At 40.6% G+C, this 19,966-nt stretch overlaps 1 protein-coding gene and 1 long non-coding RNA gene across 2 annotated transcripts in view; one reads left to right on the forward strand and one right to left on the reverse strand.

Annotated features, from left to right (window-relative positions):
* The window catches only part of xylt1 (xylosyltransferase I), an 82,126-nt gene extending 69,534 nt beyond the window's left edge, over positions 1–12,592 (reverse strand). Inside the window, exon 1 of the mRNA XM_085164139.1 lies at positions 12,180–12,592. Within this exon, the coding sequence (XP_085020265.1) occupies positions 12,180–12,458 (279 nt within the window). The 5' untranslated portion in view covers positions 12,459–12,592. The remainder of the gene's footprint in view (positions 1–12,179) is intronic.
* A 75-nt stretch (positions 12,593–12,667) lies between these two features.
* LOC146516337 (uncharacterized) overlaps positions 12,668–19,966 on the forward strand; it is a 45,482-nt gene continuing 38,183 nt past the window's right edge. Inside the window, exon 1 of the long non-coding RNA XR_014874740.1 lies at positions 12,668–12,776. This is a non-coding gene — a long non-coding RNA (uncharacterized LOC146516337). The remainder of the gene's footprint in view (positions 12,777–19,966) is intronic.

Genomic DNA, 19,966 nt, shown 5'->3' on the forward strand with positions numbered 1-19,966 from the left:
CTTTTGCAAAAAAATGACCAAGCTTCCCTGTTTACTGAAATAGAATCATGAATGCTTTATGTAGTATGTATCCAAAATGTGTTTGATATTACGCTCGCACAATCACGCTTCCTAATTAACTTCTCTTCCTTTGCCCCCTGCTCCCTGCTCACACATATACATGCTTCTTTTTTTGTACAGTGTAATTTCTCTATACCTCTGAGGCCCTGTATCCAATGAAGTGGAACAGAAACTGGAAGTGTAGCTGGAGACAGATGAGAAGGGTGAGTAGTGGAGAGCACAAAGTGAGGGAAAGTAAAAGCGAGAGGAAATGGGAATAAAATAAGTGGAACGAGAGCAATCGACAAGAAAGAGAATCTAGTGAAAGAGCAGGTCAACTCAGGCGGTGGCTGTGTGGAAGCGTCTACGGAGCGTTGCTGATGTGATGGCATGATGATGATGGTGTTGATGATTCACCGCTGGTAGGAAATCAGAGAGAAGAACGTATTATTATCACGCAGCTCAATTACACCGCAATTTCTCCCCGGCAGCGACAGCCTCTGCAGGGCTCCTCATTGAAGCTGATTTGGGAGGCCTGCGGCGTCTGGAGGACCAGAGAACGACTCAGCAGCGCGGTAAGACATCCCCACTTGAGAAGGGAGAAGAAGAGGAGGCAGGAGAGGACGACCGGGGAGTGAAAGAGTGGTATGAAGAGACCGAGCGAGTATTTAAGGAGAATGGTAAAAATATGGGAGCGTCTGCGTCGAAATCTCATGAGCTCTGCACTTAAAGTGTTCGGCAGAGTGGAAGCAGGCAGGAAGGACAGACAGGATCTAAATGCGCTGCTGATGGAGAAAACACCTGTTCAGTAATGGGTACCAGCTCTCCGGCTGTTCCCGGTGCTTTAATATGAATACTGAAGAGCAGCTATTCAGGTGGCGCTTTATAATTTTATTTACTCCCAAAGTGTGTGTATGTTATGCATGAGCCAAGGGAGAAAGCAGAATGATGAAAACCTTTGTGTCCATGCAGTAGGGGTGTGTACGTCTGTGAGAGGCAGATTGCATGTGTGAGTGTTTTTTGTGATTCAGGACAGAGACCATTTTAATGATTTCATGCATTCTGCTGTTGCGTGCCTTTAGCACAGAAGGGACACTGAAGAGTGTGTGGGAGTGCGTATGCACATGTAGGCATTTTATGTAGGTGTTTGCATCTACTGGTGCATCCCTGCTGTCTCTAGTGTACCTGACAATTTCCTGTACAGTGGGTACCCGACAGCAAGGGCAGCTGCAGCTGAACTGGTGCAATTGACTTCATGGTGAGGGATTACTTAATATGACCTTGGCAATAAACTCTCCGCATAACATGTCATGATCACGGTTATGATTTGTTCTTTCAAACATCGCCGCACTTTACGATTTTATCACAGGAGATAACCGCTTTATGTTGGCGTAATCTGACCACATTCATTTTAATCTAACATATCCTTAATGAATCTTTAATGCTGCTCTTATAAATATGTATTTGTAAGAGATTAATTAAACCGCTTTGTGCAATCTGAATAATGTTCAGAATATTGTTGAATTAATACAACTAGGGCTTCAACCAAACATTTGACCATCCAGCAACTCCTTTATGGATTTTAATTTAAATTTTTAGTATTACTTGTTCTTGTACTTAATTACTACAGACTTTCATATCTAGATTTAACTCCTTTTCAAATGCCTTTAACTGTTTTTTAATCCCTCGGCTTTGTAATGACTGTTCTCCAATTTGTGGCTAAATGTGACTCAGTTACCCCCATCACACCATATTTGACTATTTTTCAACTATTTTTATTCTTGACTGCTTGATACAGTCAACTTGATTTCCAAACACAGCAGGTTTTCAGGTTTCAGCTCTGTTGAATGTATGACTCTACCTGCAACCTGCCACGGGCCAAAGCATAACTAGCTGGTCAATGCAGTTAAACAGGAAATGGTATTTACCTTGGGAGCTGTTGGAGACCAAACTCAAGCTTAAACTGGGACACTCATGAGGAGAAAAAACTAACACAAATAATAGTCCTAGTTTGGTTTTTGTTATGTTTATGATCTTGTGTTGATTTTATAGTTCTCCTCCTTCAGGTTTCTTAGTCTTTAACCATTCTGGCCATTCCAGTTTTCTGTCTTCCTGCTTCAAAGTGTGCTGTTTGTTACTGCGTTTGGCATTTCCTGTTTTATTTTGTTAATCATAATACTTCCTGTCTTTGTCTCATTCATTTCTCGAATTCCCTAATTGTGTCCTAATTACTCTGGCTTGCTTAGCTTTGTGTTTCTTATCCTGTCATTTGTGTCTTTGTTTGTCAAGCATTCAAGAGCAAAAAAAAATGTTTTGGGGTAGGAAGCACAGTGTTGTGGTGCACTATTGCCTCATAGCAAGAAGTCCTTGGTTTCCATCCATTTTGTGTGGAGTTTGCATGTTCTCCCAATGTCTGCGTGGATTCTTTGTGGGTGCTTGTGCTTTCTCCCACAGTCCAAAGACATGCAGGAGGTTCGATTAATTGGTCATTCTAAATTGAATGAAGGTCTGAAGGGTTATCTGTCTTTATTTTTGTCTTATCTGTTTCTGTCTCTGCCACAAATTAGCGATCTGTCTGGAATGTACCCTACCTTTGGCCCTACAACAGTTGGTATAGGCTCCAGCTCCCCCACAAGTGGGAGAATACATGAATAGATACATATTATACTGATACTTATAGGTGAATTTAAATCATACATTTGCATTATTTTGCAAATAATGTGATGTTGTTCTTTAATATTCACCTGCTTGCATTTTTATTATTTAAAGTAAACCAGGTAGGTGACTGCCCCATTGCATGCATGGAGCTTGCATGCTAGAATTTTATCCATGGTTAATACAAAGAAATATCCTAATGGAACAACTTATCAGTCAGAGTGTAGAAGTAAACCAGTGGAGTCACACCAAGTCAGTTGTGTTGAAACATCAAGCTGAGATTATTCTTTCAAACGTCTTCCTCAGTCTAATCCCAAATCAGAGCTCTTATTATATATTTACGGTTGATAAAACCTGCTGATCACTGTCTTGGCACCAGATTTCCACTAAATCTAAGATTTTACCAACAGAAAGACAAATTACAGACTTGAACCCTGAAGGAGTGGAGACTATTTGGGCTCAGGTTAGTTTCCAGAAACGGTCTCCAACCACAGAAGTCTATGCCAGTGGGACTCAAGCTACACTAACAAGCCTTCAAACCAAACCGGGTTCCCCAGAGGATTACGCTGGGATTTGAGTCGACAACGGATTTGTAGAAGGGATGAGACGTTTATCTTTTCTTTTTTCCATCCAACATTTCTTCTTCCAGCTTTCTTCTGTCTTACATATCTGTCTTTCTTTCTCTGCATGTCTCTATCTCTCTTTTCTTTCCCCTCTGACTTTCCCTCTTAATCACGCAGACAAGTCTTCTGGGCTGTTGGCATTAGGGCTCCAGTTGTGAGAAGAAGAAAAAAAAAAGAGGAGGAGGAAGAGGAATAAAAGCACTGCTGTCAGTTCTTCTTCTCTTGCTCTACGGGACTGGAAGGACAAAAGCTTTCCCTGACAGACCGGATAGCCCTATCTCTACCCAGCCATCATGTCTTTACCCTGTGTCTTCACCACACCGCCATGTGCTCTTTTCTCTTTCTGTCATCCTGCCTCCCTCTGTCTTACTACAATAACACAGTACATGGAGATTAGTGTATGGCATGTTGAGGAGGAAATAGCAAGGCGCTGGCTCATTGTCAGTGTCATTAGTACGTTTGGGCGTGATTACATGTTAATGTATTTGCATTTTGCATGTGGACCAGTGTGTTGCACGTTGCTGCAACGATTTAAGGGAAGTGGACAGTCTGTCATGTGCTTCCTCATTGACAAGACTGTCATCTTAAGTAAGATGTGACCATTAGGGTTAAAAGAGGAACAATCTCCATACTGTTTAATGAGCCACAGCAAAAGCTCATTCATGGTGGATGCTGCAGGGTATCCAACAGAGATGCTACATATGCAGTGTGCAATGTCATCAAGGCCAAAACATCAGCAAGAAAAGAGACGTGAGTGCCAGTACAGAAAATCTGACCTGCAGTTTCTCATCATGTAAAATCTCCCTACTTGACAGCCTACACCAGGAGGAAAGCAAATCACTTACTGTATGTTCCTTTAGAAAAAAGATAAAGATTACTGGAGTTTGTGTTTTAGCAGAAACCAGCTGCAGCGTTGCAGAAATGAGTTGTTAAATCAATCAAAAACTGAACTCAAACAGTTTGTGTGCATCGGTGGCAGAGATGATTTTTATATATAAAAAAAAAATAGTGGGTGATAATTTCTCACAGCGTTTAGTCTTTTAATGGCCAATTTTCTTCGAACTAAATGTAAAATAGGCTTTTTAACATCAAATCAGAAAGACTAAGATAGCGCTTATGACCTCAGTATGTCATTATCGAGTTTATTATCTCAGACAGCATTGCTTCAGAGATGCTCACACCTCTTTTTATTAATCAGCAAATTGCCAATCAACCATGATCGTGTAAAAAAATTGGCAGAATATTTCTCAGTTACATCTAAGACTCTCACGAGACTTTGTAATTTATTAAGCGTTAATAAATAAAAATCAACAGGACTCCGCTTGAGTTTCGCTAATCTCTGATTACTGTGCATGGCAATATGTATTACTTTTGTTTAACTGAGCTTCAAACATCTAGCTTTGTCAGACTGATATTTCTTATAAGAAAACGAGTTATATAAAAAGTTTCGGGGACTTTTAAATTCAGTTTTCTCAAAACAAAATTTTTCTAAGCAGTGCTTTTGTTCATTGTTTTTAAAAAAATATGTAATCTGAGTTTTTCAGTGGGTGGCATTCATCTCTTTACTGTTTACACAAAAAATAAACGATCTTTTTAAAGGGATAACCCTGAAACTCAAAAACAGCAAGATTTAAAAAAAAAAACAAAACTGGCATAATAAGCCCTCCATATGGCGAGGCTATAGTCCAAACCAGTGTTTGTGCGTGTATGTGTGCATTTATATTCAGCCTTTAAACTGCGTGTGCTAAATATTAACATGGATACCCGACTTTAGATAAATCTAATTTCACCCCCCCCCCCCCCCCCCCCAAAGTTCGTCTCTCTGTCTCTCTGTCTCTCCCTCCCTCAAGGCTGTCTGCTAAGCCTCTTACCTGTGGGATTATTGGCAACGCCACGTATTTTATAGCTTTATTCATCTGGATGATGCGTTATTAATGTGTTGTGGAATGAAACCATCTGTAACGACAGGCAACGGATGATGGGAGGATGAAGGGCGGGGTGGGTGACGGAGGGGTGGGGTGGGGTATGTCACACTGAGGCAGGAGAGTTGGCTGGTCTGAAGTTGTGGTGTGTAGTGATTTCTGTGTGTGCAAATGTCAGTTTGACGCAGAGCTGTAATGAGTGATAATAGTGAGCTTTATTTGACTTGACGTGGCGGAAGCACCATGAACAGTAGTTATGAGCTTTGATTGTGCAGTTTTACAGATGAGGCAAACAAAGGCATCAAGCAGAGCACATCACACACAGAAACACATCCATATACAGAGTCTAATGTGTTGGCACATTACTCTGAGAGTGCACTGAGAGATACCAAAGCTGATTTTCTTTCAACTTTATCCCTTTCAAATTTATGGGAAAACCTGCATAAATGAGTGAACAAGCATAACCAACACAACGGCATCTACACAGGACCCAAAGACTCACAAAGCACTTTAGGACTGGAGAAAGCTTTTGCAGTTCAAATAGCTTTTGGAGGAAGTTCACACTTTTTGTGTGTGCACTGCAGGAAAAAGGAACTATCAGCAAAAGAACAACCTGATGGAGTGTACAGTAATACATATGGATTTAAGTGCGCTTGACTTGATGCAACATCAACAACTCCCATATATTTTTTTTTAAAAATGTAAAAGTTAGCTGAGGTACTATAAAAACACTTGGGAAGCAGTTGTGTAAACAACAGATAGCTGGGTAGCACATGTAGAAATGGACTGACAGTAAATCCAGTTTATATTTAGCTTTCATGCAGCTGAGAAAATGCATGAGCTTGAATTGTTATAGTTAAAAAAAACAAAAACAACTTGATTATAAGGTTCACAGAAATATATATACACAGGAATAATTAAAAAATAAAAAGTGAATAAAAAATAAATAAATAAGAGGCAGGTTGTCCATAGTTTTGGACTTTCTAGGGCAAAAGCCAGGTCCCCTTTGTCAATGACTTCATGTCATTGCTGTAGTTATAGTTATTACTATGCCACCCATTAGCTAACTAACTAATAACTTGCAGATGCAAATGTAATATAAAAAAAAAATATCAATGACAGGTATATAGTTCTCAGGGGTTTACCGCAGTTGGTGTTAACCCTCACGGACTCCCCAAAATTCAGCCCGATTTTGGAGTGACACGTTTGACAGTTTTTCGGTAAACGGGAGAATAACATTTAGATTCTCATTCCTATTGTCCAGCAAAACAGAGCCATTAAGGAAAAAGCTGCGAAGCTTGTCTGATAAGCATCTGCCTTGTCATTACAGACGTTAATCTCATCAGTTCGATTTTTCATTAACTGTTGATTGAATAAAATGTCAGCGTCGTCATCTTGCATGGAGATCGACCATCATCTCCAACCAACAGAACAAAAGAAACATCCTTCTTACTCTTATATTTGAGAAAATGAAAATAAATAAAAGAAATGCACTTGCATAAATTTGTTGATCTATTAAACAATTATCATAATTATTGCTGCTGATTCTGGGTTTTTTTGTAAACTATAGTAGAAACCTACCAGACAGTGAGCTAATTTCATGATGTTGTTATCCCTTTGAACTGTTCAATAATTAATTAATGGAAGACGCTTGATGCTCATCTCCTAAGCAAGAGTCAAGATGACTGACAGGACTGTGTGAGTCATTCTTCTCTGTGTTCTGCTCCTGATAAGTATGTTTCTCATGCTGTGACACCTGTTGAATAGTTAAATGGCTGTTCCTCCTTTGCACAATGTCAGTGGAGAAGAGGAAGACAAGGGAGCGAATGCTGCAAACTGATTACACTGAAAAACCTTCCAATACATGCATAATGTGTGCTAGGAAGTGTTAAACAGGGAAATATCTGTGCTGTGGATTCTATGAAACTTTCAGTCTCCATGCTACAGAGCACATAATCAAAGTTTTAGGATGCCACACTGACACTGACATTTTTGCATTTTAGTAGGCTCAGCTTAGTGAAATAACATGACAGGGTTTTAAGAGTATTGCATTATGATAATGATAAAATGTTTTTTTCCGTTGCTGGAAGAAGCACCGGTGTCACGTATACAAATTACACTTCAACATCAAAGTGTCTTGGGTTTTCGATGTGTCTCTTTCAAGTCTGAGGTGCACACTTCCTCCCTTAGATCTGAATATGTTCCCACCTCTCTCTGTGACTAAAGGCACTTAAAAAAAAAGAAACTCCCTGTGTGTAAAAGCACACAGTTGGATGCACTGACGGGCAGGCTGTGCTTTACTTTTGCCTCATTACAGGTTTAACAAAATAACACTTTATTGATGTAATGATTGAGACGTTTGAATTTTTAAATCACACAGTGCATCTTCATGGACTGTAATTATGTACGTTCAAAGGTCTGGTTAAAACAGAATAGCTCGCACTCTACAACGATTTACTTTAGGGGAGTGCCAATTTAACTGCCAATTACCACTGTGAAAATGGCTTTGACAGGATACAAAACCCAGCACTGACAGTGACTGGTGCACGAAGTAGCACCGGGGCAAGTGATACCGCCAGGAAGGCAACGTGAGAAAGCACTGAATTTAAAAATGGAAGAAGGTGAACAAGCAGCTTTTATCACAAAGTGAACAAAAGACTTTCAGGGAAGGACAAGTGAATATTTCGGCCGTAAAATAATTATCAAAAACGTCATAAAATAGCAGACTTTTGTATTACTTCACAGTGATTTACAGTCCATGCCCGAAGTGTCACAGTCAAAAATCAAGTTTGCATGAATGACAATTAACATGTGAATGAATGTAAACACAGCACACAGCCTAATCTTTAACTACCTCTGCAGACTTGCCAGTTCTTTACTGCTTCCCTTGGGGGGGATTTAAGCCAACATTACTGTCAGTTAGGTGAGCGGCTGTATCTAAATCTATTATTTGTTTCACCGTGGTGTAAATCTGAGCTGCTCTTTCATGTTACACTTTTTAAAAAGCTTTTTATCATTATTTTCCAGTGTTTGCTAGCAGAAGGGGGCACAAAAAGAACAAGCAGTGGACATTTCTTGGAAAATAAAATGAACATTTGCTCATAAATATAGACAACATTAGCACAAATGCAATCATTTATCCTGTCTGCTCTTTAAACTACAGCACTACATGTATATGTACATTCAAAAAGGGAAATTTGAAAACAAAAAAAATGACGCACACTCTGTGTGTAGCTATAAATTTCTAAGTGCATGTGGGTGTTTGTGGTGAAGTGTTTCCCTGAACGCACACAACATTTTGGGTGTTTGTTGAGCGTGCTGGTGTGTATGTGTGTCAGTGTGAGTCAGCACTGTGATCACGGACACAGTGTTGGTTGTGCTGGTGGTAGTTGGAGGATAGATGGTAGCAACAATGGCTTAAAGCTCCTAAATATGACAAATCTAAGGCGTACATGTGAGGCGGTGTGCATGATGGGGACAGGGCAGGGAAGATGTTTTGAAGACGTTGCACTCAAAAAATTTCAGGTTCAGTAAGCAGGTGTCCAGAGGGGACAGGGCCTTCTCTATTGTGGCTCCAAAATTATGGAATAATTTGCCCATGCACGTTAGAGAGGCCCCTTCACTGTCCACTTTTAAATCACGTCTTAAAACCCACTTTTATTCCTTGGCTTTTAACCTCAGCGAGACTTAGTTTCTCTTTTAATTGAAGTAGTTATTTAATGATTTCACTCTTATTTTATTTGGTTTTTACTTATATCTTATGTAATTTTATTTTACAGTTCCAATGTACAGCACTTTGTGTCAGCTGTGGTTGTTTTTAAAGTGCTTTATAAATAAAGTTGATGATGATGATGGCAAGATGAACGTTGGTCCCAGCATGACTAGAGAAAAAATGTTTCCATTTTAAACTTGATGATGTTAATTCTGACACTCTTTAAATCCATTTTAATGACAATAAAATATTTATATCCAAGCAAAGTGTGGCCAAGGATGTGAACACCTAGAGATAGAGCTCACGGGACAGCAATCGGAAGCTTCCTCCCAAAATTTTTTCCCTAATTTGAGAGCAAAACTTGTGTTTTGCTCCGACTCAGAACTAACAAGGCCTTGTCAATCACAAACAATTTGATTAACATATCTGCTGTTTTTTGCTTCTTTGAAGAAATTGGATATACACCAAAGCTAAATGCGTCTCTGTGAGAAAAACTGTATTGAACATCTTTATATTACAATAAAATTTATAATAATTTGAGGTTAAGAACATCATATGTCATCACCACACTGTGGAAACATGTTGAAAAAACAGTAAAAAGACATCTCCAGATGGTTTGTAATGCCATATTTGCTATTGGAAACCATCAGGAAAACTCAGCACAATGGAAAAAGTGTACATCAGTGGTAATGTTACATGTATTACCATGACTAATGGGAAAACTCTTTACAACATGTGTGAGGTAGACACCCGCTGGGCACATGGAGATCATGATAGTATATGACTAGTGCGGCAGATGGAAAGAAACCGCTGACGACCAGATGTGAAGCCAGACTCTTTTCAGAGCTTTCCTCAGCCTGCCGCTGAAGGTAGATTGGTTTAATTCTGGCACATTAACAGTTTTTCACATCTATCACCAGCACCGCCTTAATAAGCACCTATTAATAATAATCATGATACTAATTCTTGTAATAAACCGATGTCAGGCAAAACAAGACAGACTAATTAATACGTGCAGAACTTTTTGGTCATGAATCTTTAACAGGTAGCCACGGCGTGCGTGAAAAGACAAATTCAGAGCTGACAAAATATCACTCGTGATTAAATCCAGTTATTTGTGAGGGAAAGCCGCGGCGTCTGTTGGACTAGAAAAGAAAATGTCTACACTCTCGAGCAGAATTTCCCTGAAGAGACACGACAGGAAACAACCACTAATGACAACTGTAGCTCCTGCCTGCTGGGAGGACACATCCAAAGCTATGCATAATGTTTCCATCCAACACAAGTTATCACATATAGAAATTCTTCTATTGTCATACTGTAGCTTGTGGCTCATTCTATTCTGGATCAAAGTGCTGCTATCCCCTCTCTCTGATGTGGTGACTCATATAGCATCAGTTAGCAGGCGCTTATGCATCAGCCTTAGGCTGGACAACTCTGCCATGCCAAGCCACATACACAAAACACACACACACAAACCAGCCACAAGGCAAAAAAAAAAAAAAAAAAAAATGCAGCGATTAACCAGTGTATGTGGCCGAGAGCACCAGTTGAATTTATGAATCCGGGGAGGGGGGGGGGGGGGGGGGGGGGCACCAAAGTGGAGAGAGCAAGCAGAAATCCGACAGGCATGGAGCAAGTGCGCTCATAGGCTGTACTGACTGGATACAGGCTGACTGTATGTGCTTTAACAGTCATATACATCTGGCAGATTGTTTTTAAAGCAGCGAGGAAAATAAAGGTCTTGACACCCAACTGTTACTCTTATGTCATACATGTACAACAGATTAATATAGATATAAAACCATAAAGCGTTAGAAGATAAACTCACTAAGAAGGAGCAGTGTCTACACAGGAGTAATGCAGGGATATTTCATTGGAGGATTCTCTGTCAAAAAATAGAATACTGACTCAAATATAACCTTGCTTTGGCGTGACTTTGCATTGCGGAGATGCCGGCAGGTGGAACTCAGTGTCCCACCACATGAAGCGAGTGAATCACTAGAAAATCTGCAGAGGAGACAGATGATACAGTGCACGGCTCTGAGAGACTGGCTGTCGCACAGTGTATCAAACTACATCAAAGCCTGTTATCTACTGGTTGCATGGTGGATGAGGAGTGGGCTACACATGAATGACTGGCAGCTTTATGAAGGGAAACTACTGCACACTTGCCAGGAACAACGGTGTCCAACTTTTTCAGGGCAACCTAACTGCTTGACAACAACCCCAGTCAGAAGCTCGGTTTTCGAGAATGTAATCTGATACATCAGGTTGTGAAAATTCATCAAACAATGTGTGGAAGGACTGTGTAAAAAAGGGGAAAAAAAGAGGAACCGTTCGGTGTGTTAGCCTCTGGCAAAAAATGTCATTTTGTGGAACCTGCAAATAAATATTTTGATTTGTAGAAGCCAGTTTTTTAAAAAGATTTTCAAAGAGTCAAATGTGAAATTAGATTCTCTAAATGACTGTAAATGGGTACACTCCCACAGGCAATAACTTAACTTGATTTAGCATTATTGATTTATTCATATTGTTTTCAAGATGTTCATTATGCTGGTCTGGGAGTTTGTTTCGTCTCCACGTCTGTCTTGTGCTTTGTGATTCACGCTGCCACTACCAATAAAACTGTTCCTGTTTTCACAAACAGGCTCTCTGTACACTCCAACACTACTTTGCAAATTAGGTTATGTTTCTATTTGGCCTGCTGAGACAGTGCTGCTGAGCCATGCAGCAACTGTAGTTGACTTGAAATACCAAACAGAGCATGACAGGTATAGGCTACAACCTCAGCCACTGACTCTGCTATTAAAACAGCCTTATTTAGAGAAGGATTTACCCCTCTGTGCTATTATTCCACACTGGAGAGAGCAGCGTGTGTGCGGGCTGACTCCAGATTTCATACTCAGCTTTGGCATTTCAAACTGAAGTCTGGACACGAGTGCGTTCATTTAAACGGACGTTCAAACGGTGCAGTGTGGCTCCAGACCAAAGCGAGCATCCCAGCACTGGTAGAGTAAAAAAAAAGGGCTCGCTTTGCATCTGACATCCTATCATTTCCTTGCGAGACAGCCTTTGCTCTACTGACAACAATTCAAACACTCATTTGGGCCCTGCCGTGTGCGTGGAGATGTTTGACCTGCCTGCCAACCCCATTCATTCCCGGCGAGACAGTCTTTTTTTCGCGGGGGATACGATATGAATACATCGGCAGCGCCTCTGTCTTACCGGCTGCTGTGTGTGGCGAGACCCCCCTCTCCCAGGCGGAGGGAGATGCTGCCGCTGCTTGTCCCCGTGCTGGAAATAGTGGCTGCCAGCGGCTTTGTTGCCCGCGACCCGGTCCCTCTTCTCCCGCACGTTTGACCCTCCGTTTTCTCTTTCTTCCCCGGAGTCGAGGGTGCTGAAGTTCCACACAATCAGCGTCTGCACCAGCAGCACCGTGAGGGCAGCTATGAGCGCGGACCGCGACCGTCGGGCCAGCCTGCGAGCACACAAGCCGCCGACCATCTTCGCACCGGGCTGCACGGAGCTGGAGGACCGTCTGTGGCTCTGCGCAGCGCGACGGGAGGAAAGAGTGGAAGTAGAGGGAGGACGAGGAGGAGGAGGAGGTGGCGGTCGTGGTGGAGAAGGAGGGAGGGAGTCTCGGTTTTACGGCGGCTGAGGCGAGGAGAAGCGTCGAGAAGGAGACACAGGGCCACCGTGTGGTGAAACTCGGCGAGCTTTCCGGCAGCAGAGGATGCTCCCGGCATCTGTACGGCTGTCTCTGCTGTTCACTCTCCGTGAGAGGAACTGAAGTCTCATTTTTCATCTTTTAAAGGAATTCAGGTAATGACCAAATAGCTACCTGCAAATGTTTGAAATGGCCGATGTCATTATCATTAGAAGGCAGAAAACAGCCGTATTAGTAAGCCTTAAAGGGGTTCTTGTCAGACACTGGCAGCTTTTATCTAATGCACCCCAGTGGAATTTTTTAGGGCCTTTCTGGGTTTTAGAAAGATTATCTCCTTTGCACTACATTTGCTGCAGCCCAGCTGGGACCCAATAGGAAAATTACATTTTTTTTTAATTGTTACTGTGTGGAAGAGAAGTGCTCATTGACTGGTTACTGTAGCACACCTTCTGCCATGGATTTAATGAGTCTCTCGCTCTCTCTAACGTTCTTCCTTCATACCAGCAACATAATTAACATTTCAGAATAGACTGAGAGCAGGATTCACCATCTTACTAAGGCTTTTCTAACCTTTTGATAGCTTCAAGATGAAACTATTTTCCCATCCTTCAATTCATTGGTAGTTTCTTTTATTTTGACGTGTACAGTATTTCTGAGGAAGCCTCTCTTTGGCCTCTCTCTCTGTCTTGCACTTTCTTTCTCTCTTCTAAAACGCTCCATGGTTCCCAGGTTTTTTATAAATGACAGAAAGAAAGTAATAATATCTCCTCTAACAGGCCTTTTTATACACAGCAGGCATTTTGACTTGCCATTGTAGAAAAAGCGTAGGTGTTGCTAAAAACATTAAAAATGGCTCAGATCTATTCAAGTGTTCCAGTAAGTCACAACAGTGACCCAGCATGAAGAATACTAGGAGCCTGGAACTGAGGAAGCTGAATAGAATTCAGTCATCGATAATTTTATTCTTTTACAGCTGTGCTTTCCCTGCTGTGACATGCCAAAATGACTTATGTGAAAAATGCCCGTGTTTGGAGAGTGGAGCTGTCCTAACAATCAGCAGGTGGCGAATATTCATGCAAATGGCACCAGTTTGTTATTATTATTATTATCTTAAATTTACATGCAGCTTATTGCTTTTAACATCTCACTCATGAGAGAAAAAAAACCCCACTAGAGACAACCAAAGTGAAAGTGAAAGAAAGCACTCAAAGCTTTTAAAACAGCAAAATTAGCAAACATTTTAAACTTTTTTTTGTTTTTTTGTTATCGGATCAGATTTGACTGATTATTATTTTTTTTACATATTGTTTTTTTTTTTTTAAATGTCCACATAACCATTAAATTATAAGTCAATTTTTAGACAATGCTGCTACATAACTACACAAAAAGTTTCTGTTATTGTTCCAGAATGGCTTCAAAATTAGGAAAATTTAAATACATTTCAAAACAACTAGAAGTGACATTGAAATGCTCAAATGATTAGCATTTTCCCAAAGAAGGACATATCTTTAATGGCTTTATAGTTTAGCTTTACCCCTCTGGCTCTCTTCCACAGCATGTCTTTTATCCTGTTTTCCTTCTCTCTCCCCATTCGGCTGCAGCAGATGGCCCCGCCCCTCCCTGAGGTTTCTTCCTGTTAAAAGGAAGTTTTTCCTTCCCACTGTCGCCAAAGTGCTTGCTCATAGGGGGTCATATGATTGTTGGGTTTTTCTCTGTATGTATCATTGTAGGCTCTACCTTACAATATAAAGCGCCTTGAGGCTACCGTTGTTGTGATTTGGCGCTGGTTAAATAAAACTGAATTGAATTGAATTGAATTAACATGTGATACAGCTAGTTAGGTAAGGTATTATGATGGGTTAATATGAAGAAAGGAAATCTTGCCATTTGAGTTCCAGTGACAACGCCTACAGTGTCACTGATTCTCTAGCAACTGTGTTTGGGTTTATTTCACTCCAGTGACACACATATTCAGTAATTTCATAGCCTAATTTCAAAAGGTTCTCCTCAGACTGGTGACTCATCTTGGATAGGTCACTTAATCACTCACATAAAACCATTTCTTAAGGCGTACGTACACCTTAGAAATGAATCCATGAATCCAAAGCTCTGTAATGGTGACGAGTAACCAGAACAGAAGCCTGCATCAAACTCTGCACCTACTGTTCCTAATTACCATTTACATTCAGACTAAGAAAAAAGAAAGAGAATCTGGCACTGATGATGTCATTCACACTTAAAAGGAGATTCGCTCGCTGAGAGTTTGTGTAGGAAGCTTCACAAATAACTCTCATGTACCACTCTGAGGAGCGAATATTTTTATACCAATCAAACTTTCAGTTGAACTCTTCGGAGTGATTCAGAGATGGGTGTTAAATACGCTTCCTGAGCTCTACTGGCTCTTCTATCTCTGAGTAACAGAGATAGAAAGCTTCTCTTGTAGATACACAGCCCGATACTTCACCTACACCTACACCTGCAGTTTGGTTATGCTCCGTTTCTACAGTAGGATTACATTCACGCTACCACGGTTAAGACCTGGTCCTGTTATAGAATAAATGCAATATATCACTAAAAGCAGTCACAAACCTTCACCTATGAGTCAATAAAATCAAAAAATAACAAAAGTAGGGCTGAGTACTATGTAACAGGGTGCAAAAACTTAAAGCCGAATCCAAACTAATCTTGAAATCAAGTTCATTGAGTGTTGAATTTCAGCAGTGGCCTACCCACTGGGCTCAGTGGGCTCAGTAGGAAGTGCTACCACACTCAGTAAATGTGCTCAGTCAATCAGCCAATCACAGGGAGATGAATGTATCGGGGCTTCATTACACCATCCAACATGGATTACAGCACACCTATGGGCGGCCACTCACTACAACACATCCAAACTGTTTTAGATTTTACATTTTCTGTTGGTTCTTTTGGGTCAAACCCAGGAAATGCAAATTCTGATACGTCCTAGTTTAATTGACACACAGCCATTGAATTTCCTTTGTTTACATGAACAGACCTTTCATTAAAAATGATCATTCTCCTTTAAAAGTTATTAGTCATATGGTATATATATATATAATATAATATATATGCACATTTCTTTGTTTTGTATATTTATTTTATATTAGAACATTTATGTGCACTTCCTGCCTGCATTACAATAAATGCCTTGCTGTGCCCTAAATCATTTAGGGGATGAGAATAGTTTTATGTTATATATGTAAAGATATTATGTAACATTTTTAAATTATGTGCAGAATGTACTCTCAGATTATTTCATTAAATCCACTGAAGACTGTAATTTACTTGGGTGACTGTATACTGGCCCCAGCATTGCAAACTGACCATGAGATGAAGCTGCAGTCCATCCACCAGTGGTGACTCAGAATACAAGGCTCTCTCTGTTGGTTAGTTTACTGTAGAGAGAAGAAGAGGACAATCCGTTCAATTTTCCACTAGATGTTTAGCCTTGAGTTTCCCTGTGGCTGTGATATACACCTCTTTAAGAGAAGCGTTCTGAAAAATTCACATTTCCCAGTCAGATGTTTTATGATAAAGGTGCCTGGCAATCTCACATAATTATGATTATGATTAGCCTTCATATTCCTACCTGTTCTTGCCTTAACTGACTAATTTTGAGCATTAAGGGAGAGTGAAAAAAACTAGAGAACACCGTTAAGTCTAAAAGTTATATCTAACATTAGCAAACATTTACACAGACTTATTTCTATACTTTTTTTCAACTCTAATAAAAAGAAAATCTAGCATATTTGGGGGCTACTTTCAGGTACTTGCCACAAGGGCTGACCACAGAAGGTAGCTCTGCATGTTTGAATTGGCAGACTTTTTCTACTAGATCCTCTTCCAAAATATTTCTAAGGGCAGATTTTTGTCTCTGGCTGGAATTGAACCAACAACTTTGAATGCCCTAACAACTACACCATGGGAGGCATCCCTCTAATTTCAGCTTATTTTAGCCATGGTGCAGTCAAATACTTGACAGTGTTTATTAGCAAGTCACTAACTTTGTCTTGTTTTTTGCTCTAAAAGCAACACCTTTTACATAGCATACAGCTGTTTGATCCACTTACACACTGATTATTAAACTTAAATTTGATTAGACACATCACAAGAATGAGTGATGAGGAAAGTAAAACCCTCACAGAGTTGTGGCTTACAACTGCGACATCGTGATCAACAATTACTATTGATCCAACATACCGAGCCTGTTGATGTTAAAGCTCAAGCAACCATACCATTAGTTTGTCTAATCACTCAAAATGAACAGCTCTATTTGATGTAACGGTTCCAGTTTCATCTGTCTTACATTCAAGCATAAACTGAAGCTTTTAATGCAAGCTGCTGGGCTATGCGGGGAGTATTTTTCAAGACATAACACACCAGGGACAGTTACATCAGACCCTGAGAATTGGTAAATGAGAAAATAGCCTGCTGCCTACTTGAAGCATTTATCATGTTTACTCTGTGGTGTTGAATAAGTGATTGAGCTTTAGGCGACTAAAGAAAAATGAGGATGACTATTAAAAACATTTCAAAAGGCAAATTTAAAATGGTTTACTGTCCGGAGAGTTAAAAAAAATTGTGTCAAAACATTATGACTACCAAAACCTACTGTGCTATATATCAAAACAGTCCAGGCCCACTTAGGCATGGGCTGTTTGAGACCTCTAAATGTGTCCTGTATTATTAAGGATCTACTTTAACAGCAGTTCCATTATGTCCTGTAAGCTGGGAGCATGAGCTACCGCGGACTCCAGCATCCCCCAACACCCCATCACTTGTTTGTGGTGCCTACCTACTTGAACCACTGTTAGTAGGCTCTTATGCCTGCTGCCTGGGAGCACCCCACAAGCCTTGCAGTTTGGCTCCAACCCAATCTTGTGGCTCATGTCAAACTTACTTAGACCTTTACACCTTTAGGGTGGCTGTAGCTCAGGTGGCAGAGCAGGTCAGCCACTAATCAGACGGTCGGTGGTTCGATCCCAGGCTGCCTCCTGGCTGCATGCCAAATATCCTTGGGCAAGATGCTAACCCCATGGATACTAACCCCATGTTTGCCTACTGGTGGTGGTCAGAGGGCCCGGCAGCCTCGCTTCTGTCAGTGCGCCCCAGGGCAGCTGTGGCTACAATGTAGCTTGCCATCGCCAATGGGTGAATGACTGAATGAATGTAGTGTGAAGTGCTTTGGGGCTATACAAATGCAGGCCATTTATCATTCCCATTTGTCCACATCCAAGAAGTTGCACATGAGATCCAATTGCACGAGGGCTCTCGAGGTAGAGTGGGTTGCCAAATTATTTGAAGGTCAGTGGTTTGATCCCCACCTCCTCTTTTTTAAGGTATCCTTGGGCAATATACTGAACTCCAGATTGCCCCCCTATGCCGTTATTGGTGTGTATGCATGTAAAATAGCTTTGAGTGGTCAGGAAGCCTTGAAAAGAGCCATTTAAATGCTCTTTTCAAGGCTTCAGTGTTGATTTTCAATACTATGTTGAATGCAAATTGAAAGAATAACTTTTCCCAGCTGGAACAAGATTTTCCAGCATTTCCATGGCTGTGTCCTACAACACTCAATGTGCCCAATATTGAGGGAATCCACTAATTATCAGACTATCCTCCACACTAAAGAAAAATGACACAAAACTGTATCCAATTATATTCATCATCCATTATAATCAATTTATTTGATGACCTGGGATTGAAATTACGTTAGTTATTCACGTGCATGTCGTTAAACAATAATGTACTTCTATAGTGCTTTGACTTTTTCTTTGACCCTGGCTAAATCCCTGCTGGTTGTGCACTAAGGATCAGAAAGCTTTTGGATATATGAGACATCACTAGCGACTTTATTTCATAATCGAGTCTTTCGTGAGAGCTATTCATTCTTCTTTGTTTTGGAGTAACACAACACCGAGGTGAATAAATAAGAAGACGCATGGGACGCAGACAGTGGCTATAGCTTTCTGGCAAATTGGTAGCTAAATATGAAAGTCAAATAACATAATTGAACTAGAAAGGACAAAATACTCTTGATAAAAATTCTGACACTAGTCATTGTGTGAATATATCCTGCACAGAATTGGAAAGTAAAGTATATGCTGTAGTGGGTATGAAATTATCCTTTTGAGGTTCACACTGCAGTTTTTCATCTTCAGGAATGCCTTGACTGACAAAGACACAAAGCACACGCAGTCCCAAACCACAGCTTGATACAAGACAAAGAATGTGAGCTGTTAACGCTGTGACAAGGCAATAAGACATTCTTACCATCCTCAGGCTTCCATCTTTATTTTCAGCTTAACTCCAAGTTTGTCTTGTACAAGACTTTTCGCTTAGGAAAGACTTAACAAGAAGCGGGCCATTTCAAGGAAAATGTGAGGAAAATGAATTTGTTTTGCTTCTCTCATGCAGTTAGATGGGAAGAAAAGTATTGTCAATGGAGCTTGAGTGAAGTCCTTGTCAAAAAGTAAAGTTCGGTAGGTTTCTGCATTTTGAAACACCTAATCTGCGTTCTGATCATACAGATGTCTTGAAGTATTTTAGCATTTGAATTGCCATGCAAGTGATTAACTTGGTGACATTTCTGCAGGCAAACAATGCGAACATTTCAGAGATAAGGGTCCAGACCGCAGACTGTTGCACTGAATTTCAAAATCTCTTCATATGCTCGCAGACCCTCCAAAAATATTTGAGCATTTTATAAATGTTAATTCTTACTTTGTTGAGGAGTGAGAGACAGGAGGAGGGAAGACAGGCTGCAAACTGCAGAGAAGTAAAGGTGTTAATTACGACAGAGATGAGAACAAGGAAGGAGGGAGGAAAGGCAGTGAGGGAGGAGATGCACATACTGCAACAAATGAGAGCAAAATGAAAGAAGAGCCAGATGAAGAATAGTTAAAGGACGAAAATAGATGTAATTGGAAAGTAGGGGTGAAGTCAGAAAATGGAAGGGAGAATAGAAAACAATCAAAGCATGGCAAGTGTGCCTATAGGTCTACTAAATTAGTAAAGAGTGAAAGAGAGAGATAGATGTTATAATCACTGGAAGACAGCGAGCGGGGAAAACAAAGCCATTTATGAACTCAATATGAAGAGATTAAAGCCAGAGAAAAGAAAAAAATAATATGAGATGGAGAGCGGCACTGCTCCTCTGGCAGCAGAGCCATGTCTTCCCGTCTCATTAGCTGTAGCTCTGTTGCTTAGGGGACCAAGTGGGCTGACTATCGCCACAACGATGGTTACCACTCCCGGCGGCAACAAATGCTGATTTTAATTAGAGCCGACCTCTTTGTCTCTCTACCAGACAGACACACACACACATCGA

Source organism: Neolamprologus multifasciatus, chromosome 6 (genome assembly GCF_963576455.1).
Source record: "Neolamprologus multifasciatus chromosome 6, fNeoMul1.2, whole genome shotgun sequence".
In the NCBI taxonomy this organism is placed as follows: domain Eukaryota; kingdom Metazoa; phylum Chordata; class Actinopteri; order Cichliformes; family Cichlidae; genus Neolamprologus; species Neolamprologus multifasciatus.